The 23,252-nt window shown below is 49.7% G+C and overlaps 7 protein-coding genes across 7 annotated transcripts; 4 read left to right on the top strand and 3 right to left on the bottom strand.

The window, feature by feature from the left end:
• Positions 1 to 424: 424 nt before the first annotated feature.
• On the top strand, positions 425 to 1,452 carry L3040_005087 (uncharacterized protein; the record flags this gene model as incomplete). The annotated part of the gene is made up of 4 exons (XM_066157211.1): positions 425 to 505; positions 552 to 598; positions 669 to 736; positions 815 to 1,452. 4 exons carry the CDS (start codon positions 425 to 427, stop codon positions 1,450 to 1,452), a joined length of 834 nt encoding a protein of 277 aa, XP_066011532.1.
• Positions 1,453 to 1,559: 107 nt separating this feature from the next.
• L3040_005086 (uncharacterized protein) lies at positions 1,560 to 1,817 on the bottom strand (the record flags this gene model as incomplete). Its single annotated transcript, XM_007296211.1, has 2 exons — positions 1,560 to 1,703; positions 1,761 to 1,817. The coding sequence occupies 2 exons, from the start codon at positions 1,815 to 1,817 to the stop codon at positions 1,560 to 1,562; spliced, it is 201 nt and encodes a 66-aa protein (XP_007296273.1).
• A 934-nt stretch (positions 1,818 to 2,751) lies between these two features.
• Positions 2,752 to 5,008, bottom strand: L3040_005085 (uncharacterized protein; the record flags this gene model as incomplete). Its single annotated transcript, XM_007296210.1, has 3 exons — positions 2,752 to 2,925; positions 2,981 to 3,445; positions 3,497 to 5,008. The coding sequence occupies 3 exons, from the start codon at positions 5,006 to 5,008 to the stop codon at positions 2,752 to 2,754; spliced, it is 2,151 nt and encodes a 716-aa protein (XP_007296272.1).
• Positions 5,009 to 6,036: 1,028 nt separating this feature from the next.
• L3040_005084 (uncharacterized protein) lies at positions 6,037 to 9,579 on the top strand (the record flags this gene model as incomplete). Its single annotated transcript, XM_007296209.1, has 4 exons — positions 6,037 to 6,176; positions 6,283 to 7,096; positions 7,149 to 7,281; positions 7,328 to 9,579. 4 exons carry the CDS (start codon positions 6,037 to 6,039, stop codon positions 9,577 to 9,579), a joined length of 3,339 nt encoding a protein of 1,112 aa, XP_007296271.1.
• Positions 9,580 to 10,126: 547 nt separating this feature from the next.
• L3040_005083 (uncharacterized protein) lies at positions 10,127 to 11,807 on the bottom strand (the record flags this gene model as incomplete). The annotated part of the gene is made up of 8 exons (XM_066157210.1): positions 10,127 to 10,161; positions 10,245 to 10,272; positions 10,503 to 10,699; positions 10,784 to 10,872; positions 10,933 to 10,960; positions 11,063 to 11,107; positions 11,278 to 11,603; positions 11,725 to 11,807. The coding sequence occupies 8 exons, from the start codon at positions 11,805 to 11,807 to the stop codon at positions 10,127 to 10,129; spliced, it is 831 nt and encodes a 276-aa protein (XP_066011531.1).
• Positions 11,808 to 13,462: 1,655 nt separating this feature from the next.
• L3040_005082 (uncharacterized protein) lies at positions 13,463 to 16,280 on the top strand (the record flags this gene model as incomplete). Its single annotated transcript, XM_066157209.1, has 8 exons — positions 13,463 to 13,772; positions 13,829 to 13,860; positions 13,928 to 14,178; positions 14,247 to 15,083; positions 15,165 to 15,325; positions 15,386 to 15,487; positions 15,723 to 15,865; positions 15,954 to 16,280. The coding sequence occupies 8 exons, from the start codon at positions 13,463 to 13,465 to the stop codon at positions 16,278 to 16,280; spliced, it is 2,163 nt and encodes a 720-aa protein (XP_066011530.1).
• Positions 16,281 to 17,764: 1,484 nt separating this feature from the next.
• L3040_005081 (uncharacterized protein) lies at positions 17,765 to 19,867 on the top strand (the record flags this gene model as incomplete). Its single annotated transcript, XM_007291972.2, has 4 exons — positions 17,765 to 17,873; positions 17,969 to 18,229; positions 18,462 to 18,718; positions 18,788 to 19,867. The coding sequence occupies 4 exons, from the start codon at positions 17,765 to 17,767 to the stop codon at positions 19,865 to 19,867; spliced, it is 1,707 nt and encodes a 568-aa protein (XP_007292034.2).
• Positions 19,868 to 23,252: the final 3,385 nt, after the last annotated feature.

Genomic DNA, 23,252 nt, shown 5'->3' with positions numbered 1-23,252 from the left:
CTTTCTGAGATCAGGGAGGTACATACCGGTGTAAGGTAGGCCATGGGGGGCGCGCGGGGGGAGGGGGACCAGGCGTGCTACCAGTACCGGTAGTTGAGATCTAGGCTGACTGAAGAGATTGGTCTGCAGGTAAGACATGTACATTCCCAAAGGACGGTATGGCTTGTTGACATTCTACCCACGGAAGGCTCTACCGGTACCTTTGCAACCACTCTCGATCCATCCATCGTAAGATAAGCTGCTGCACAGGAGACCACGCCTTCGTTCGACGTCAGCAGTAATGATGACATTGATCAATGTCCCTGATCACTGGCCCAAATTGCTGGACTAAGCTAAGAGCTTCAAGAGTCGACGACGAGGCTAGCGAGGAATGCAATGCCGGTATGGGATCAGCGATGGGAGCTATGGAGTCAAGGGATTAGGAATGGGCTTTGGAAAGAACCGCTACGGCTTGAGGAGTCTAGATTCTAGCCCTACGTGGTACAAGGCAATGACCACGAGAGAAGTCTGCGGTCGATTTCAGGCAATAGGCAGGACCGACAGGGGATCAGAGCTCGGACTGTGCAAGCAAGCAGGGAGGAAAAGGGAATCGGAATTGGTAAACAACAAGGCATCTCCAGTGCAAGCCCAGAATATGATGTGAAATGATTCCGATTGATAATTTACAGGGAGAAGGGCACTAGCCCCCCGGATAATCCTCCGCCTGACAAAACAGACGAAAATCTCCCCATATCAGGTTTCCTTTACATCTATCGAGATCGAATATCCGCCCTCATTTTCTATGCCGCCCAGGATTTATATACTTAATTCCCAGGCCCACGCTCAGGTCCATCACCACATCTCTTCGTCATCGTCGCCGTGGCGGTGACCCAGCTGGTCTGCACCTGGGTCCTGGTCAAGTACCTTACACTCGTCGTCCGGATCCGTGTCACCACTGTTCTGACCTTCGTGAGGGTGGTTGCACATGTGCCTTCTCCTCCGGCCGGGGTTAGCAAAGGACCGAGGCACGCAGCTGATTTGGTTGCGGTTACGGTTGCAGTGCACGCTCCTTCTCCTCCGGCTGGGGTGAACAAGGGAGTGAGGCACGCAGCTGTCGCTGTTATGGTTGCTGTGACCGCTGGTGAGAGCGGGCAGAGGCAGTCAGAGGGAATGCGGAGCGATGGCGCCGATGCTGATAGTGGGGTGGTAAGGAGCTCTGCTGGAATCGTTGTCATGGACGGTGTGAATGCTGCGAGTGTTGGCTCTATCAAGGCCGATTCATTATCATCCGGGACAGAACGTGCAGAAGAGACGATCTCAGCGGCCGGGGTCGAAACTCCTAATGGTACTGGCTCGGAAAGCGATGGCACGGAAGGAAAACAGACCAGGAGGAACCGGCCTGTCAGAATGCGGCGGTGGTGGGAGCTCGGCGACACTGGCAGCAGGAGGAAGAAGAACCGGCCCAGTAAATGATGGTGCTAAAATTGGTAACACATCATCTTCTCCCTCTTGGTCTGGCGTGGCAGTCGGTATTGAGGCTTGAGTCGAGGTAACGAGCGTTGTTGAGCTTGAGAGTGAGGCTAGTGTCGAGGGTAGAACAATGGGCTCCGAGGTGTCCCGGATGTTGTTAACATGATTTGTACCATCACCTGGCGAGAGAGCTTAGGGAACCGCACGAGGGAGATATCGAGTCCTAGGTCTGCATCGATGGCAACTACACCGTCCTGTTCTTCGTTAATATAAAGAGGATGATAAGGCAGTGTTTGGGAGGGGTGTATTACCTGAGCGATGGACAGTGCTGCAAAGCACAAGATTAGATGAAGTGTTGCGGCCTTCATGATAGCGAGTGTTGTGGTTGGTTGTTGAATCTCAACGAAGGAGCGTCACTTAATTTGAGAGAGGTTCAAAGGAAAGAGGGACAGAGAGACGAAGAGAGGGAAAGTGTGGTACCGTTAGGGAGCATGGAATGTTTGGCCTTCCAACGATAGACGAGAAGCAGTTCATCGCAGTCAGGGACATTTCAATTCGAGGTCCGCAGGAAATGCGAAAGTGTCGTGAAATTAGCGAGCTCGCTTACTGTGAAAGCAAATACTCTTTCTTGACTTGCCTTCGATATCTCTATGATTTCTATTCAACGGGTCCACGTAACGGGTAGGAGATCTATCTGCCTTGTGCCAGGCAGGAATGTTTGAAGACTTGGAGAATCAGCTTCAACACCTGCATCGATCCACAGTATGAAGATTCATTTACTCTTGGCCTTCTCCTTGTCAATAAAAGTGAAGAACTCTTGTTCGATAACCTTGGGATACCTACTGTCCTTCGCAATCATGCAGAGTTGTAGCTACTCACTGCGGTGTATGGCCCTATGACTGCCTCGTCTGCTAAAAGCTCATCGATACCGATATTGCATGACCAACATGCAGGCCGCCCAAGCTCGCGTAAATAAGGTACTTGATCTCGACGACTCCTAGCAGGTGTTTTGGCCTTTCGCAAGTGCACAAAAAGAGGAAAAGCAGGTATTAGTCAGTCAGTAGGAGAAGACAAAACTAGGCTATGCTCTCTCTCAATCTTTGTTCGTTGTAATCATACATCCATACCATTCATCCATCATCTATATCGTCTCAATCAATCGCTGGCTGGCTTATCGAGCCATGTGAATTGCCTGCTTCCCCTTGACGCCCCCCGATCCCCCAGTCACCAACCACGCCCGCTAAGCCAAACCATTTTCCTAGCTCCCTTTTTTAGTGGCAAGCAAGGCCGTGCTGTGTTCTACTATGCTGCCGGAGCAGCCCTCGAGAGCACGCGCATGTTGTCTATGAATCCTTCTACCAGAGAGAGGTACTCGTTCGCCTCCCCAGCGGCTGCTTTCTGGCCTTGATCCCTGACCGCAGCTGTCGACAGCTCGATTTCCAGCTCATGTTCCTTTGTCGGCACGCTAGCCCCTGTCTGCACACACGCATGTCAGAACCACGCAATTGATGCTGGACACCGGGGAACTTACAGTAGATGTAGACAACTGGGTGACCTGCGTCAGATCAATCTGGTAAATAGATTGCGTGTAGCTCAAACGATCCTTGTTCCTGTCCGGCCCCGACCGCTCGCCCAGATCTTCGAGTTCCCCATCAAACCGCATTTCGAAATTTATACTGATCCTGCAATCCATGGGGGTTTGAGGGCTATAAATGTCCAGGTCGCAGATCCGAGCTTTGATGATCTTAGCTTTCAGCTCTTTAGTTTTTTGGTCGTGCGTGATTCGGACTTTGACGCCATGGTAAGGATTCAGCTTCTCTCTGAGCGCGGGGGGGATTATGCCATGCATGGATTTGGGGAGTTCGTAGAAGCTGTCGAGTTCGCGCGAATGTTTGTATTTGATCTCGACTCGTTTTTTGTTAGCGGAAGAGGGATTTTGCGGGTGGGCGTCGTGAACTTCGGCATTCAAAAATTCATTGAGTGTGCGATGTTGGGCCTGGCATATTGTCAGCGACGCTCATAGCACACGGCGGCATGGTGAGCATACCTCAGTCATCGAGCTCTTGAAACCGACTCTTCCATTATCCAGCAGGACACACTCGGAGCTGACTGGTAGGCGATACCGCTCGTTGGTCTCTCTATCAATGATGTGACCCAGCTTGGCCTCAATCTCAATCTCCACACCCCTACTCGCCAATTCGTTCAGATCCTTTCGGGATACGACATTCACGTATAGATAGTCTGCAACGAGTTTCGTGATTTGCTCCACCGGCTTCACTCCAGTGATACTGTGTTCCCATGGACCAAGCAACGCCGAAGGGTGCGCCTTGCCGTCAGCAGCATGAGCACGAGGAGCAGGCTGCGGTGTCCCGTTCGTTCCAGGGTGGGGGGCATTCACTGGCTGCACGGCCATATTCTGCTTCCCGTTGATCTTGGGCGCGATGGCTTTTTTGCGGACACTCTGTGCCCAGATCGGCGGCCCGGTATACCGCACTCGCTTTTTCACGGGCTGCTGTGGGGATATAGAAAGCATGCGGTGACTTCCGTTAGCGGAAGGCCGAGTATTAGGAGTCCCCATCGGTCGCGGTTCTTCTACTGAGAGCTCGCGGTCGTCCATCTTGCGCTTCGTTGAATTACTATATTCCCTTTCGGATTTTGGAGTCGTAGCCTCCCCTCGTGGTTGGCTCGGTAGTCGTGTCTTGGGACTGAGGCTCAGACTTCTATCCCTTTCGCTTTGTGACCTCCTTTGTTGTGGTTGATCGCTCACTGATGTTCTTTGAGAATCGTAGGCACTCGGCGTGCTTGGCGGTCTTTGTATAGTCTGAGGACCTGGAGCAGGAGAAGGTTGTTGGGGCTGGGTAAAGGAACCTGGCGGGATTCCTCGCTGTTGGTGTGGACTTGAAGGCTGAAGGAAATATTGTCTCTGTATCAAAGGGGGACCGAGTGGTGTGCCCGGCTGAGACTGCTGGGAGGGTTGGCGGTTATGAGGGATCTGGGAAGTTGGGTACGGGCCCGCAGAGGCTTGATTGTCTGAGGAGTACTGGTTGAAGTACTGTTGCTGCTGGCTGTTGGCAGACGCGGGCGGCGACGTTGAGATTGAGGATACTGATCTTTGGTGTTGTAGATACGGGTGTGTGGCGCCGGGCATACCAATTGGCGGTGTTTGTGGGGTGGGTGATTGTCGAGCGAAGGAGTTTTGATGTTGGAGATGGGCCGGCGACGGATTGGATTGCGCGTAGCTCTCCCTCTGCTGAAGATGAGGCGGATATTGGGTCGGTTGGGGAGGAGTCGGGGGAGTTTGGGTCTGGTGTTGTGGGAAGGGGTATTGGCTGTTCGACGAGGGCGTGCGCTGCTGATACGGAGATTGGGATTGTACGGAGAAAGATCGGTGAGGAGATGGCAAGTCATGTTGAGGTGGCGGCTGGATAGGGCGGCTTTGATAGCTTTGTGACCGGTGATGAGGCAGTTGATGCTGTTGCTGTTGCTGCTGCTGCTGCTGTTGCTGATGTTGCTGATCCTGTCCGCCGCCGTCGACGTTGATAATAGATCGCAAGTCCATGGTGTTTGGGTGGCTGTTTGCGATTTGTCCTCCCTGCTGCCCTGCCCTGCCCTGGGGGACCACCACCAGCCCTACCGGTACCTTACCCTACCCTACGAGTGATCCGAGGCACTCGTTGCAGAGATGCTCATCTGGTATCGATTGTATTTATTTATCCTCCTCTTGCTTCCCCTGCGCGATGTGGAGTCTGGGGGGGGAGGGGGGCGGACGACAGCCCGCGCACGCCTACAAAGCAACTGCCGGGTACTGGAGAGGACTGTCGGTATGTCTGTATGTATGCGACGCGAAAGGAGGGAGGTGAATTCAGCGTGGAAAGGCGTCTCGGGCCACGGCTCCTGGTCTGTCTGGTCGGCGATGCGATGGGATCTTGAATGATCATGATCATTTGGAGGAAGTTTCAATTCACCCACCCTTCTCTGCTCTAAAATGTTTTTCGACGCCAAGCCAAGCCAGCACCTTCGCGCCTTCCATTCATTCGCCTTCACAGCTGCTAATAAGGTAACTACAAGCAGGTCGGTAGGTAGGCAGGTATAGATAGATAGATAGATAGATAGGTAGATAGATAGATACAAGAGCGATGACAGAAAGCTAGGTCCCGACCTAGGTAGCTAGCTATATATGCGTGCGTCCTGTTCCTGTGGCATGGCGCACCGAGAGGGACAAGAGAGGTATCTACAGTAAAATATACCTACTATGGATGCAGTTTTTAGCCTTCAAACGTTATTTACGGTATTATCGATATCGATACAGCCCGATTAGGTAAGGGCTTGGCACGATCGGAGTGGAGCTCGGGCCTTTCAGTGCCAAGTAACTAAACGCCAAGCCTGGGTTACGACTGAGCTTGTGCCTGGCCTGGAGCGAGTGAAAGTGAAATCGAAATCAACAGCTCTTCGACTTCATCCATCCCATCCATCCCACCACCACCACCACCACCAGCAGAGCTCACCTCACTTCGACAATACCCCCAAAACCTTGCGAATACCCTCCCACGCCCCAAATCTTCATCTTCATCTCCATCCCATCCCATCATGCCCGGCTTGACTTCAGCATCCGGCGTCCTGGGCTTCCTGTCCGACGAGGAGCCCGAGCTCAAGGTCTTCGCGCTGCAGACCCTGAACGACGACATTGACACGCTGTGGACCGAGGTGGCCGGATCCATAGGCCAGATGTGAGTTGAGCACATCCCCTCCCCCGCCGATCATTAGATCAGATCTGCTGTCTCCAATCTTACTCCTCGACCAGAGCCTTGCTGACTCGCCCCTTCCCAATCGCAGTGAGGCCCTCTATGAAGATGAATCCTTCCCCGAGCGACAGCTGGCATCCTTGGTGCTGGCCAAGGTCTACTACCACCTGGGCTCCTACGATGAGAGCATGACTTTTGCTCTGGGCGCCGGCGACCTCTTCAAGCTGGACAACGGAGGCGAGTTCGAGGACGAGATCGTCTCGCGATGCATGGAGACCTACATCCGCGTCGAGAAATTGAAACGCAAGGCCCCCAACTCTGCAAAGGACGCCTCCCTCCCGAAACTGGCGACATCTTTTGCTGTCTCCGCTGGAAAAGACACGTCTGCTGCTGGCCTCACATCGCCGACCACCCCCTTCTCCCAGTCGACCCTTCCTTCGAAGTCCCTCCTCTCGCGATCTTCGACGGAGAACGTTTTGGAGCCCTCGGGCGCTGATGGTCTTCTTGTCCCGGACCGCCCAACACAAGCTCTCCTGCAGAAGGTCATTGAGAAACTATTCGAGAATTGCTTGCGGGATGGCAGATACAGACAGGTGGTGGGAATCGCCGTGGAAGCGGAGAACCTGGATGTCCTTCGTCGGGTCATCAAGCGTGCCAGCGACGACGAGCGAAAATCCCGAGGGAAGCAGCCTGAGGGAGTCCCGGGTCCCACAGAAGAGCTCATGGAATACGTCCTGGACATATGCATGGGTGTCGTACAAGAACGAAGCCTACGAACGGAGATACTACGGTTGATCCTGGACTTGCTAAGCGATATACCCACGCCGGATTACTTCTCGATCGCCAAGTGTGCTGTATATTTGGACCAGGATGAGGATATCTCGACAATGCTGAAGAAGCTGGTGGTATGTACCGGACGTGTGGAAGAAGACGGGTGACTTTGCTGACCATCTGCAGGCCAAGCAAGACCAAACTTCCACAGCTATCGCATACCAAGTCGCATTCGACTTGTATGACAACGGCACCCAGGAGTTTCTCTCCAAGGTGATCAAGTCTCTTCCCGAGCAGCCAGCCCCGAATAGCGGGAGCCGTAAGTTCCCTGCTCTCCCGCCAATGATACCAACTGACCATTCCAGCGACCGAATCCGACCAGCTCCTTGGCGAACTCAAGGACAGCGCAGGCGCACCAGCTCCGAGCTCCGTCAACATTTCAGACAAGGAATACGCAACCTTCAACCGAGTAAGGACCATTCTCGACGGCAGTGAGACAATCAGACTCAACTTGGAATTCCTCTACCGAAATAACCATACCGATTTGAGCATTTTGAATAGAGTCAGAGACAGCCTGGAGGGCCGAAACTCCATCTTTCACACGGCGGTCACCTTGTGCAATGCGTTCATGAACCAGGGCACCACAAACGATAAATTCTTCCGTGATAACTTGGAATGGCTCGGGAAGGCTGTCAACTGGTCCAAATTCTCTGCGACCGCAGCGCTGGGTGTCATCCACCGTGGAAATCTGGCAAATGCAAGGCTGATCCTCGAGCCATACCTTCCTCGAGCTACATCGGTTGGCGGGTCGGCCTTCAGCCAGGGTGGTGCTCTCTACGCTTACGGACTGATCTACGCCAACCACGGCGCAGAGGCTTTGGAATACCTGAACACGCAATTCACCCGAGCGGATGACGAAGTCATCCAACACGGTGGTGCGCTAGGTCTGGGTATTGCAGGTATGGCCACTGGATCTGACGAGATCTATGATAATCTGAAGAGTGTGCTCTACAGCGACTCGGCTCTCAATGGCGAGGCGGTCGGTCTCGCCATGGGTCTCATCATGTTGGGCACAGGAAACATCAAGGCTCTGGAGGACATGATCACCTATGCTCATGAAACCCAGCACGAGAAGATTGTGCGTGGACTCGCCCTCGGAATGGCGTTGATCATGTACGGCCGACAAGAAGCTGCCGATGAACTCCTTGAGGGTCTTCTCCGAGATCCCGACCCAACGCTCCGCTACGGTGGTATCATGACTATTGCTTTGGCATACTGTGGTACCGGGAGCAACAAGGCTGTCCGAAAGCTTCTTCACTATGCCGTCAGCGATGTCAATGACGATGTGCGCCGAATCGCGGTCATGAGTTTGGGTTTCATCCTGTTCCGCAAGCCTGGCAGTGTTCCTCGCATGGTTGAGCTCTTGTCCGAGTCCTACAACCCACACGTGAGATACGGTGCGGCGATGGCTTTGGGCATCTCTTGCGCTGGCACTGGTCTGGCCGAGGCTATTGACTTGCTGGAGCCCATGACCAAGGATCCAACCGACTTCGTTCGCCAAGGAGCATTGATCTCGCTGGCCATGATCATGGTTCAGCAGAATGAGGCCATGAACCCAAAAGTGGCCGAGATCCGCAAGACCCTAAAGAAGATTGTCGGTGACCGCCACGAAGATGCCATGACCAAGTTCGGTTGTGCCTTGGCTTTAGGTATCATTGATGCAGGTGGACGGAACTGTACCATCGGGCTGCAAACACAGACTGGAAACCTCAACATGGCTGGTATTGTCGGTATGGCCGTCTTCACGCAGTACTGGTACTGGTTCCCCTTTACCCACTTCTTGTCCCTGAGTTTCACTCCAACCTCGATCATTGGTCTCAATGAGAATCTCGATCTTCCTGCTTTCGACTTCTACAGCGCTACACGCCCCAGCTTGTTCGACTACCCACCTGAGCAGGAGGTCAAGACGGATGAAGCTCCAACTCTCATTGCTACTGCTGTCCTCTCGACAACAGCTCAAGCCAAGCGACGTGCCCAGAAGAAGGAGAAGGCCCAACGTAGTGAGAGCATGGACATTGAACAGACGCCGACTACACCAAAGGTCAGTGTACCTACTGATGATAAGATGGATATCGACGAGGCCAAAGATGGAAAGCCGGAAGAGAAGAAAGATGACAGCGACAAGGATGCCACCACAGCCGAACTCGCCAAGAAGAAGCTCGAGAAGGAAAAGGTCGGCTATGAGATGCAGAACATGTCCCGGGTCCTTCCAGCCCAACTGAAATTTATCAGCTTCCCAGCGGTCCGCTACAAGCCTGTCAAAAAGCCTACCGGGGGTGTCATCATGATGATCGATACCCAACCCGACCAAGAGGTCGTTCTTATCCAAGAGAAGGCCAAGGATGCTCCAATCGACGAGGCCGCCGCGCTAGCAACCCTTGAGGATATGCGCAACGAGTCCTTCGTCCTCAGTCGTATGATCGAAGAGGCTAGGTCTGCGGATAGCCAGCTTAGGGCCGTCCGGGAGGAAGTGGGTTCAGAACTGAAGGGGGGCGATAGAGAGGCGGAGGTCCCGCATGACTTTGACTACATCACTGATACCGAGGATGAGTTGTAAATGTGAAGGGGACCCGGTGGAGGGTGGAACTGTAATTCTAGATATTAGGGCGATGTATTTTGCCACGGCCCGATGCATGAGATATGAGGGGGCGAGAGCAGATGGGCAGATCAGCGAGATGTATAACAGCGAATCGAGCGTTTCAGCCTCTCGCAGTCATTCATTTACTTACTAACTGTTGGTTCTTGCCGCACCAGCCGTAAGTGCTATTCGAATTGGTTTGTCCGACTTACACAGCGAATTTGCATCCACGTTCCCTCTATTGTGGAATGGGATGTGTCTATCGAGTCCGGAAGGGAATTTTAGCCTCGCTGGCTCTCTTAGCGAGGTCTCTCTACAAGATGAGATGGGGTTTTAGGCATAAGGGAGCGGTCCGCATCTTGGACAAGGAAGTTTACATTGTAGTCCTTCCCTCTTACTTATCCTCCATCTTCCATCTCACTCTCGATTGTTTTTTTTATTTCGCATGTAAGTTTTTTGCCGCCGCATACGCAGATCATGAAGAACCCACGGAGATATCTTACATCCATCCCCACAGGTCAATCGCTCAGGGAGCATTATACCAAAATCTCAAGCGGGAAGCTGCCGAAGCAAAAGTCAACTCTCGCACCAGAAGATGTATGAACGAATGAAGGTATAGACCCTGTAAAGATCGAGAATCAGACATTGGAGTATATGGACCTGGATAGCATCCTAAGCGACAGACACTATCAGTCCATGGACGTGGCAGACGGCGAGTTCGATCTCAACTGTGGGATTGAGCTGGAAGGAGGCAATTCCTGCTGTACGTCCTGCTTTCTTCTTCTTGGCGTCGGAGTATGTATAAGAATTCTCGTAGAGACAAAATGACTTTCGCTTGCACTCACATCTATTGCGTTCCGAGAGTGCTTGGTTGATACTATGATAGATTCTCGTTAGCATACCTGTGTTGCCATTCCCATGGTTCCCAACGGTGCCACTGGCGCTAAACTCCACACTCCTTTCTTGGTGGCTTTAGATCCTCGTTCAGATACTATTTCGCAGACCTTGCGACTGTATGTCGTGCTATTCTTGCCATGTTCTGGTTTGGAATCCAGGACGCCAATGGCGCCTAGTATATAACGATCATGATCCAGTCCATCTGACCATTGCACAAAAACATCAGCAGCGAACTTCCAGAAAGCGCGGGGAATACAACGCAAGGGATGATGACCAGGTAACTAACTGCTCATCCAGCTGCCTCTCCTCCTTATCCCGCCTACCAATACTCCGGTACGCATTCGCCACAAAAGCTCACCGCAGCCCCGATCAGCGCTTTCGCCACCAGACATGATCTGGTGCGTTCGCAAAGCTAACGGGTCCACGGAAGCTTACCTCTTCTTATCCTGCAACTCGTCCGTGACTGGTTTCTAGTCAACACAACACTCGCATGCATGCAACGTCCCGGACCTCTCCCCCTACACGCTCTCACCGCAAGGCCAGTTTATCCAGCCGCCAATCCTACCTATCAACTTTACCGCTTGCGCAGTCATCGATATTATCACTACACCTGCCACCCAAGTTAATCAATCTATAGTGAGCAAATCTGGAATCCCTAAGTTATCATCTGATAAATGGCGCGCCTTTGGCTCTGAAGGAAGAGCCGCAGCTTTCTTCGCAGCTGCCTCTTGTAATGTTGCATAAGGTAGGATCCGTCCACCTTAGTTCGGAGGGCCTTACTTTCACGCTTGATTCTCGCAAGTTGATCATGGCATGATTTCTGATTCCTCGGTGCTAATGCAGCAAGGAAAAATACCACCGCTAACTCTGCATCGGCGGCGAATGACTTGAGCGTCACGTTCCCGAAACGGATCAACATCGAGCGCGGGTGCATGATTACTGCCGTCGTTGGGGCCTGCATCGTCGTTCCCTGAAAGAAGCTCTCCTCGGCGCAGACTTTCCTGGCTTTCATGGGAGGATATGCAATTTTTCTTCGCTCCGATCGCTGGCATCTTGAGCTCTGATTACTGGCCGGTGAAGAGACAGCAGTGCGACCCTCGCGGCTGCTATGCTATTATTAGTATGCATCTGGCACCAACTGGATTGCACTTCTTGCTATGCTCGTCTTCGTCGTCCTAAATCTCACCGGCCTTGCCCTCCCCATCAGTCCCGGCGACGTTGACATACCTGAAGGCGCCAGGAACCTGTACGGGTTCGGTTGGCTGTTCGGATTCGTTACGAGCATCGTGCTGTACACGGGTCTGAGCCATATCTCCCCGCAGAAGAGGGGTTTTGGTCGAGATGACGGTGCGTGGGACCGAGAGTGTGGTGGGAGAAACGATTGATGAAGGAAATGGAACGAGTGTGCATCGATATCAAGAGAAGGTCTCGGGAAGGTGAATGCCCGCCGGGATGTGGGGACCGGCTTTGATACGATCAGCAGAGCTGCGCGTTGTACGGAGAATCCCCAGATTACCTGCAGAACCGATAAAGAGGAATACGAGAGACGTGTTGAGTAAGAAATAACTTACGATTGTACGATCTGCAGGTGCCTGTATCTTTTCGACGTTATGGATGAAAAGTCACCGTCATTCTTTCGCTCGTATAATTAAAATGAATCTGGATTTTTGGGTTCCAGCTGGGAAGCTCATTTACTGGGCTGTCGGATCGGCATTTACATTCTAGGATATGATGCTAGCCAGTCCACAAAGTCAAGTTCGTCGTGAACGGCGAGGGTTGGTATATACACTAGACCCGGATCAAGAACGCAAATGCAATAACATTGAGATGCGTTCAGCCCATGCTAATTTCTTTGGTCTTTCGAGCCCACAATCCATTGCCACGTGCCAATATATATAGCTCGCAATGAAGTAAGACCTTCAATGATCAATACGTAGGCTGAGAAGTGAATTCACAGGTTTACGGCCAGCTTGGCGTAGTATCCACCCACTTTATCTTCGTCCTATCCTGTGTCTCAGCCCTCAAGAGACCGATAGATGTGAACAAGTGGGTAAAGGAAGGAAGGAGATCGTTGCCAATTATCCTCTGAGACTTGACGTAGGGATAGAGAAGCGCAGATCAAACAAACTGGCGGAACGTTCTCTTTTTCATTCAAAAATATGAGAAAAAAAAAAAAAGGAAAAGAAAATAAAAGTAAAAATAGAATCAGCGGAACGGAATCTGGGGTATTGCCGCCATTACTAGCCGGATAGCCCGAATCAACAAACAGGATGCGGAGAGAATTCCACAACGCGAGATAGTGCGAATGGGCTTTTCGAAGAAGTCAATTGAAAGGTTCCTTGGAAGTGGTCAGTAAGATGGACACGGGAGTTGTTGCTCGAGCGCTGAATAAGCGGAAAGCTTCTTCCATTCTCATGATCATCTCATCATGTGATTAGTCAGAGAAGTCAATAAAGACTCGCTTGCGACAGACAACGTTCACAGAAAAGAGGAAATGCCGAAAACGCAAAAAGAGATTCGGGGGTTAGAGGAATGACATTCTTCTTAAGATATGCCCTCGCCCGAGCCCGAGCCAACAGAAAATTTAAAAAGGAGGGAAGATTGAACCAGTTTCCCGACCCGATAATGTACCGAGCTGCGTTACTCCGTCGATTCGTATTGTCAACTGGGACCGGAGACTAGGTGGGTATGTTGATTGTTTCAAAAAGCCTACTTGGAATTGAGAACATACTGCGCAGTGTTGTAGCCCTTGCGCTCTCGCATACTAGTCTATACGGAAGCTTCATAAGTCATGATTGCATGATCTGCATCAGACCCTACCAATCTCTCCTCATTTAAAATGGCATGAATTCCAGTGCCCATACACACACACACACACACACACATATATATATGTATCCGTATATGTATTTTCAAGACCCAGGTTGTTTCGCACCCCAGTCTCAACACTGCATTAGCTCCCAGGATGCCTTCACGAACCGCGGAGTCGATGGGGTACCGACACTCGACCGAGCTTCCCGAGGACCTTTGGATCGCGGCCAATTGCCCAACGCAGTTCCGCCCACGGATCAGCAAGCATGCCTCCATCGCAGACGACGCTTGCCGTGACATCAGAGCCGACATGGTGCGGGCTGGTGCGAGCCCGGCCGTCGTCCAGGGTCCCGGCTGCATCAACCCAGTGGCGGGAAATGCCATGGCCCTCTGGTTCCCCGAAGCGCTCCCCGAGCGATTGTACATCGCTAGCTTCATGATCGAATTCGCATTCATGCATGACGGTAGAGTGTTTCCTACGCACGCATATCGTAGCCATCCTCCGCCTAACTTCGAGCAGATCTCGCAGACAATGCCAAGACGTCAGAAGAGGTAATCTATCCATCTTTGCTCACACGGGTTGGTCTCTCCAACGAGAAGTCCCACTGACATCGAGCAGTTCGATGAGCGCAACCGAACTCTAATCGGGTCATTAGACGATGCAGGGAGTGATAAGAGGACCGGCCAGAGCCTGGCGTTGAAGTCCTTGCAAGCCCGCTTTGCGGTGCAAGCTCTGGAGATGGACGCGCCAATCGGATCCTGGCTTCTGGAAGAATGGAAGAGGCAGTTCGGGGTCAGCTCCGAGGAGAGGGATGCTGCCAAGACCCTCGATGAGTATCTGAAGCTTCGTCTTGTCGACGCCGGCGCTGAGTAAAAGACCCCTTCCGCCCCATTGCCTGTCTCGCGCTTCCTCCGCTCACTTTTCTGACCGATTGCAGCATTTTCCTCGTGATGATGCGCTTCGTGTCCGATACGGATATGACCAGAGCAGAGATCGAGAGTGTGAAGTACATCTCGGACATCATCATGTATGGACACATCCTCTGGCACGATTGCGTTTCGTGGAAGAAAGAATTCGAAGCCTTCGCCAGTGGCAATGCGGGCTCTCTCGTCAATGCCATCTTCATCGTCCAGAATTCCGAAGACGTGGACGAACCAACCGCCCAGAAGATCTTGTACGACAAGACCCTGGAGTACGAGCGTCGATACTGCCAAGAGAGAGACCGGTTCATGGAAACGTGTTCTCCGCGTAGCGAATTTCACCGCTGGTTTGACTTGCTGGAGCTGTCAACGGGAGGAAACGCCCTCTGGGGTGCCACCTCACCACGATACCATAAAACATCCCCGGGACCAGCCAATGGACTTGGAAACGGCGGCGAGATTGCTTCGGCTCATGGCAATGGCGATGGCCACGCAAGGGCACAAGAAGCGGTTTCCCCATATTCGGTGATCCACAGCTCTTCCCAGGCTGAAACCGGTGCAAAAAGCTCAAGCTCATCGCCAGAAGGAATTGAGCGAGCCGGATCCGAAAAAGTGGACGAATCAGTCTGTACACCCGTGTCGTTCAAGAGTGACATGCACGGCCACGCGACGGCGAGAACAGGTATGAGTCCCAGCCAGCTCGCTCTCGCACCCTACACGTACATCTCCAGCCTGCCCTCCAAGGGGGCTCGAGACAAGCTGATCGATGCATTGAACGTCTGGTACGGTGTTCCCGAGACCCGTCTCTCCATCATCCGGCACGTGGTCGGAGTGCTCCATCACGTGTCCCTCATGTAAGTCGGCCGCCATTCCACCATTCTGTCTGTAGGTGGTAGTATATCGACGCGGAGCTGATGACTCGCAACGTCCGGTAGGCTGGATGATATTCAAGACAATTCCCCCCTGCGACGCGGCTTTCCCTCCGCACATGCCGTGTTTGGGGTCAGCCAGACCATCAACGCCGCCACGTACATCTACACGAAAGCCTTGCAGGAATCGTTGAAACTCTCGCCCGTCTCAACCCGCTTGCTATTCGGTATGTATATCCGCAGAACGTCGTTTCCAAAATGAAGTGCGTGCTCACGCGAAGACCAAGACGAGTTGGAAGAGCTCCACATCGGCCAAGCCCTGGAACTGCACGAGACATTCCACACGGAGCCTCCCTCGATACCCCAATACTTTGACCGCATTGAGCAGAGTAAGGTTCCTTCTCCTTCTCTTTTATCTCCTCTTCTCTTCTTTTCTCTTCTCTCTTCTCTCTTCTTCTCTCCTCTCTCCTCTTCTCCTCTCTTCTCCTCTCTTCTCCTCTCTTCTTTTCTCTTCTCTCTTCTCTTCTCTTTTATTCTCTCTTTTCTTCTCTTTTCTTCTCTTCTCTCTTCTCTTCTCTTCTCTCTTCTCTCTTCCAAGCCCAACAATGCTGACCGTCACCGCAGAGACCGGCGGCCTGTTCCGGGCCGCGTCCAAGATGATGCAAGCCGAAGCGACATCGAACCAGCAGATGCACGTCGACACCCTGATGAGCCTCCTCGGCCGATACTACCAGATCCGCGACGATCACCAGGACATCACGAACATGGTGAGTGCCATCTCTCGTCATCAACAGATCCTCGTGTCGTCTCGTCTCATTCTCATCTCGTCTCCCCTACTGAAAAGCAGTGGTGTAGTGTACGGGCAAGTCGGCCCGGCAAGGTGATCTGGACCAAGGGACCTTCACGCTGCCCGTCATCCACGCGCTGGAGAAGCAAGCTGCGGGCCACGGCAGTGGCGACCTCCGGAGCTTGTTCCAGTCCCGCAGCCACCACGGGCGCATGAGCCCCGAGATGAAGACGCTGGTACGCCGAAGATTGGAGGAGGAGGGCAGTCTGCGCTTCACGAAGGAGGTGCTGGATGAGCTGCATGGTCAGCTGCAGTGCGAGCTGGGTGGGATCGAAGCGCGCACTGGACAGGAAAACTGGTTGCTGCGCTTGATGATGCATCGTCTGAAGATCTGAGCCGACTGACTGACGGACGGACGGACGGACTGACTGACGGACCGTCTCACCCGGTCGTGCGATCTGCGGTAGTTGGGTTGCTGGTCGCGATGTATGAATAATGCAAGTTCAAGATGTTTTCGGCCCAGTCTATGCTTAAGTCCGCGGTCCGATGTTTAAGCGAGACTGGGGAAGAAGATCCACAGATCTGCAAAGCCAAGATAGACGCTAATTCCATTGACAGGTGGAGGTGACGTCGATGAAGGTGGAGATGGTGATGGTGATGGTGATGGTGATGGTGATGGTGATGGTGATGTTGAGATTGATATAGATATCGATATCGATAGAGACATAGGCAGGTATTCATCCAGACATAAGATCCAGACATAAGACATGAGGATATGAGACATCCGCCCTCACACAGAGCTGCTTTATACATATAGATGTGCAAATGTACAATCTATATATATATATATATATATATATATATATATCTGTCTATCTCTAGACTCCTTCTCCCAGTTCACGCTGCTCGCTTCTCGCTTTCTCCTTCCGGCTTTCAATAGCGCTAGAGTGGGGGATGTCATGAAGTCATACAGTATAGTCTATACAGAGTACATACTGCGTACCTACGACTATATACACGTAAACAAACATACGTAGTACCTACATACAGATATCCAGATAGACACCGACACGTGATTTTGTCTGTGGGTAGCTGGCTGGCGGGCTAGCGGGCTGACTGGCTGAGTTGACGGGCTGGGTGGGTCTGCTGGTGGCTAAGGCGGACTAGGGGCAAGTAGTGCAAGTGGTAAGAGTGCAACTACCGGTACGTACTGTAATACAGTAGAAAAGGACTCTAGGCAGGTACGATCCATCTCGACCCGTCTCGGCCCATCTCGGCCTATATGCAGCCCTGTTCTACCAATCCTTATCTATCCGCTTATCTCCTATTATCTCCTATCTTCTACTGTACGTAGCTATCCGACCCCACCCCACTCATCCCACCACTTACCCCACCCCACCCTTCCCCAACCTAACTTGAACCACACACTTGAAGCACCTGACTTGACCTGACTTGACTTGACGGCCCTGCCTTGGTGACCTGACACTAACCCACCCCCTTCACCCAAACAAAGCAGCTTCTTTGTCTTCTTTGTCTTCTCTTCTTCTCTTTTTCTTTCTCTTCTTCTTCTTCTTCTATTCCCTTTGTCCCCCTTTTCCCCTCAAAGTCCCCTTCATCCTCCCCCCCCCACCCAACATATACCACCGCCAGTTACCAGCACCACGACGACGACGACGACGTCCACTATCACCACCATCACCACCATCACCACCATCACCACCATTACCCCCATCGCATGCTCCCGTCGTCCCCCCAGCGCCTCAATAACCGCTTTCCTTATGCCCAGTCGCTCTATCGCATCGCCTTCCCTTCCCACCCACTCCATCCTCGCCGCGCGGAACGCAGCCGCACACGCACCGGCTATCACGAATTGTCAGATATGAGTGCGTCAGAGGCATCGTCCCCCGTCGGCCATCATTTGGATGATCGGCATCGCTATCGGGATCACGAGAGTGGAGGCGAAGAAGATGATGGAAAGCTGAACCTAAGTGCGACGACCATGACCATGTCCTCTCCCTCTTCTTTCCTCCCCTTGTCCCTCGAGAAAAGTCATCTAACATCTCCTCCTCCTTCTCCTCCTCAGAGCCCGATGAAATCCGAGTTGTCACCAGCAATGCCCATCACCATGAGGCCAATGCCGGCGTCCTGGTTGATCCCAACCCCGGCTTCTCGCTGTACGAGAAGAAGTCCCTCATGATCAACGAGGAGTTCAACGCCATGGGCATGGGCAAGTATCAGTGGTTCATCTGGACCCTCTGCGGCCTGGGCTACTTCCTCGATCTGTTGTGGGCGCAGGCGTTCGGCCTGATCGCCACTCCGCTGCAGCAGGAGCTGGGATTCAGCAGTAGGATCTATTGTTCCATTGTCACATTGTCATATTATTCTATTGTTTGATTCATCTTTTCATCCATTCATCTATTCATCTATTCATCTATTCATCTATTCATCCATTCATCCATTCATCTATTCATCTATTCATCCATTCAATCCTTTTATCCCCATTCCCATCCATCCCCCCCTCCCCCCCCCCCCCCCCCCATCTCAGAACAGGCAAACTGACCGTCGGTGGTCTCTAGGTGGGGAGCTCGGAAACATCTTCACGGCTTTCAACGCGGGCTTGTGTGCCGGGGCCTTTGTCTGGGGTATCCTCGTGGATATCATCGGCCGGAAGTGGGCCTTCAACGGCACCGTGCTCATCTCGTGTATCTTTGGATTGTGTCTAGGCGCTCCGAGTAGCTATAGCGCTATCCTGGTCCTGACGGCCTTCAACGGCTTCGGGATCGGGGGCAACATCCCCATCGACACGACCATCTGCTTGGAGTTCCTCCCTCAGGTATGTCCGTCCGCCGTGGCTCGCCGGTGACCTGACGCACACGCGATCTGATACTCACCGATCGTGCAGAACCGACGCTTTCTCCTGGCCATGCTGTCCGTCTTTCAGCCCCTCGGCGTGGTCGTGTGCAGCGGCATTGCGTATGCCTTCGTCCCGAGGTATGCATGCGAAGTCGGGATCCCGTCCTGCAAGTCAGCCACCCGGTCACCAGACGAAGCCTGTTGCAGCAGGGCTGATAACATGGGATGGCGCTACCTGATGTTCACCCTGGGGGGGATCTCGCTTTTCATCTTCCTCCTGCGCTACGTCATCTTCACATTCCAAGAGTCCCCCAAGTACCTGATCGGCCGCGGCCGAGACGAAGAAGCCATCAAGGTGCTGCATAGCATTGCCAAGGTCAACAAGCACAAGTGCCGCGTGCGCATGGAAGACTTTCGTGCTTTGGAAATGGGCCACATCGAGTCGCCCGTGGCCGCCAAATTCGACGCCGGGCAGATGACCAACACGACGTTCCTGCACCAGCTCAAGAATGAAGTCCCGCGACTGAAGATGCTCTTCGCGACGCCGGCGCTGGTACGACTCACGATCCTGGTGTGGATCATCTACGCCTTCGACTACTGGGCCTTCTCGATCGCGGGATCTTTCCTGCCGACCATCCTGCTGCGCAAGAACACCGCCATCGAGGTGTCGGTGGCCGATACGTACCGCGACTACGTGATCATCTACCTGCCCGGCATCGTCGGGGTGGCCCTGGGATCGCTGATGGTCTATGTCCCGCGGATTGGCAGAAAGTGGGCCATGGTCATCGCGTCGGCGCTGATGGCCGTCTCGCTCTTTCTCTTTACCACGGTCAACACGCAGGCGGCGAACATTGGATTCAACCTCATGGAATATTTCTTCCAGTCGATGTTCAACGCAGTCCTGTATGGCTGGACGCCCGAGGCGTTCCCGGCCCCGGTGCGGGGCACCGCGTCGGGGATCGCCAGCTTCTTCGGTCGTCTGTTCAGCATTGTCAGCCCGCTGATCGCGGCGCACCTGCTGAAGACGAGTTTGAACGGGCCTCTGTATCTGGCCGGGAGCGGTGCATTGGTGTGTGTGGTGGCTGTCATTTGCTTGCCTAATTCAACGATGGGAGGGCAGTCTACGTAGGATCCCGGAAGGCCAAACGACGAGGGCGTTTAAAACGTCAAGGAAGTTTGATATCTTCACGGCCTGGTTCTGTTTGTATGTAAAGAGAGTTAATCGTATTGATTATAATTTAAGGCCTTGAATTTCCATCGCAAAATAGATTCCAATTGAAATTCACGCTTATGCTTTTGATGTGATTGATGTAAGTTAAAGATTTAATGCGAGGACATATACTGTTTTTATTCACGAGATATACATGGCGAGCAAAGGAGAGAGGAGCATGAAACAGATTTGATTCCCGCTACTTAATAGTGGGCCTTGACGTCGCAACTTTTGGGGCCCTTCCTTAATGATAGAATCAGGAGTGCAGAAGGTGTAGTAGATTAAGAACTAAGAGCTATATGCAAAGGAGTAGCCAAGAGGCCAGCCAAGAGGCTAGTCCATATCGAGGAATACAGATACAACCTAATATTCTAACATCCTTCTTGCTCTTTGACTTTAAATAGAATTAATAATTGCAACTAAATTTGAATTGCAACTTGCAAACTGATTTTCTTTTTCGAAGTGTTGTGCGGTCCGGAACAGGCATGCATAAGGTTCCACCTAAGCTACCACGGTACAGGCCTAAGTATTACCCCTCGAGGGTGCCTCAAAAGTCTAGTTTCCACTTTAAAACCCCTGTTTTCCGTACCCTCGAGGGGTAATACTTACGCCTGCGACGTAGTATATCTTATGTGACCTCGCCTAATAGCGCCCTTAGCGCATTAAAGCTTTTAAGTATATGTTTATAGATCTTGACGAGCTTCTTCAATAAAATATACCAAGCTTTATTCAATTTGCAGAATCTACTTCTAATTTTAGTGCTAATCAGCACTATAATTAAGAGCTATATCGCATTTACGAGCTATTCAATTAGTCTTTAATAACCTTTGAATTTATCGAGAGCGGATTCTATATATTACTTTAACGCTACTTCGTTATAATTTTTCCTTTTTTGCAATGTAAACACTTTGCTTGATGGGGTACCTGCTATGGCTATTAGGGCTATATTAGACGGACCCATCTTTTATAAGAGGGCACACATCTTTTAGCTAGAACAATCAACGAGCTTTCCATTTACCTTTTTTAATACTTCTTTTATAAGATTATAAAGTCTAGTCTTAAAGCTAAGCTTTTGTATAGTATATCTTTTTAAGTGCTTTTATATTAGTGACTTACGTAAGGATTTAAACTTTTAGTCTTTGTTTTTATATAGCTTATTATAATCGCTTGATTCGCAATCAAGTTGATCTTCGTTTATTTAGCACTTCACTTTACAATTACAATTTTAAAATAATCAAAACTTTATTTTCGATAAGTTCGGATACCGAAACGCCGAAATAACCGAAGTGTAATATTTCGGCTTTTCGGTAAAAACTCTTTTCTATTGTTAATAAGAAAGAATTTTCATTTATTAATGAAAATACTTTTTTATACTTTAGCTTTTATTTTAAATTAAAGCAATTGATATAGTCCGGAGTTATTAGCGAAGCTAATTAATTGATTTTTAAGTTTTTTATAGTTTTGATCTTGATTATTAGTTTACTTTTGCATAAGGTCTACTTTTTTTAATCTCGGATCGAGAATACTTTACGAAAATCGCTTATTTTACTTGTGAACTCGGTTTACGAGTTAAAATCAAATAATTTAAAAACCTTTTATCAACTCGATCTTTTTTAATATATATATATGTCTGATCTTTAAAATACCGAAAACTTTCTTAAGATTTTTAATATCGAAGTCGACGCAGAATTACTTTTCTTTTCGTTAGAATCTTTTGAATTTATTAAATCTTTTAATCGTATTTTTATAAGCTTCGAATTATTTTTATCTTACTTCGACTTTTAACTTAAACTTTTACCGCTATCTTTATCGAAAACACTTGCTTCGGAAATGCTTTTTAAAATGAACACCGGTCTTAAGATTTATATTATTCTTCTTCTTTTTGCTTTTTTTGTCTTTTTATTAAGCTTTGCGTTAATTTCAATCGACTTTGTTATCTTTTACGCTTTTATAATTACTCGTATGCTATTGCTAAGTGCTTTAAAAGCTTTTTGCTTTAATAATGTTAATATCATCGACTTTATCGAGAAGTACGAAAAGACTTGTAATAACTTTAATATCTTTGAAAATAATCGGTTTATTAAGCTCTTTCGTTATTACGATAACTTTCGCAAAAAGGTTATTAAGAGCTTGCTCGAATAAAAAGCTAAAAAAGATTAAGCTGCTTTTGTTAAAGCTTTAAGAGCCGAGTTTCGTAAAAACGATATTTAATAAATTAAAGATTTAATCGCTTTTTTGCGAGAATTTGCTATATAAAAACGAGATGTTAATAACTTAAAAAACTATTGTCGCACTTTCTTTCGAGTCTTCGAAAAGCTTATTTTAATGCACTTTTTAAGCAAGACCGAATAAAGCCGTTTGTTTTTCTTCGGATTGCTTATCGGAATTTAAAACAAGACGATTAAGTATTATAAAATCGACGAACTCGATTTAAACTTTTATACCGCTTTCGACGACTTCGTCGCATTCGCTTTTAAGACCGATTAAAGTGCTAAGATTATTAAAGCTATAAATCGAGAAAATTCTTTTTTAGCTAACTTTATTAAAGATATTCGGACTTTGGTTAAAGAACATATCGAATTAGCTAACGTTTTTAAATCTGTTAAAAAAGCTGTTGTGCGGAACAGGCATGGTTCCACCCAAGCTATATATGACATGTTATGTGACCTCGCTTAATAGCGCCTTTAGCATATTAAAGCTTTTAAGTATATATATATAGATCTTAACGAGCTTTTTAAATAGAATATATTAAGCTTCATTTAATTTACAGAATCTTTTCTTAATCTTAATGCTAGTAAGCATTATAGTTAAGAGCTATATTCGCATTTACGAGCTATTTAGTTAGTTTTTAATAACTTTCGAATTAATCGAAAGCGGATTTTGCAAGTCACTTTAACGCTACTTTATTATAACTTTTATTTTGCAATCTATCTTTTTTTAATTATATTCATTCTTTATAACTAACACTTACTACCTTTAAGAACTTTAATTAATTTTTAAAAGCTTTAATTATAAAGTCAATTGTTATAATAATAAACGATAAAGTAAAAGAAGTCTTTTTAATTAATAAAACGAACTTTATAAGTCGTAGCGACTTCTTAAGATAGATTACGAATTATAAATACTTTATCAAGCGCTTTAGCATAAAATAATACGCATTTCTTTATATTAGCGTAAAAGAACTTGCTTTTTTTATCGAGCAAATTAAATTAAAAACGAAGTCTGTTATAAAGATAATAACGGAGCTTAATAACGAATGGTTTTAAAAGTAAAACCGCTAACGAAAGGCTTAAAAAGAACTGCA

Source organism: Drepanopeziza brunnea (genome assembly GCF_022702325.1).
Source record: "Drepanopeziza brunnea f. sp. 'multigermtubi' strain 214-2 chromosome Unknown ctg8, whole genome shotgun sequence".
Classification (NCBI taxonomy): domain Eukaryota; kingdom Fungi; phylum Ascomycota; class Leotiomycetes; order Helotiales; family Drepanopezizaceae; genus Drepanopeziza; species Drepanopeziza brunnea.
The sequence above is the reverse complement of the archived record's forward strand: the minus strand, read 5'-3'. Positions and strand labels throughout refer to the sequence as shown.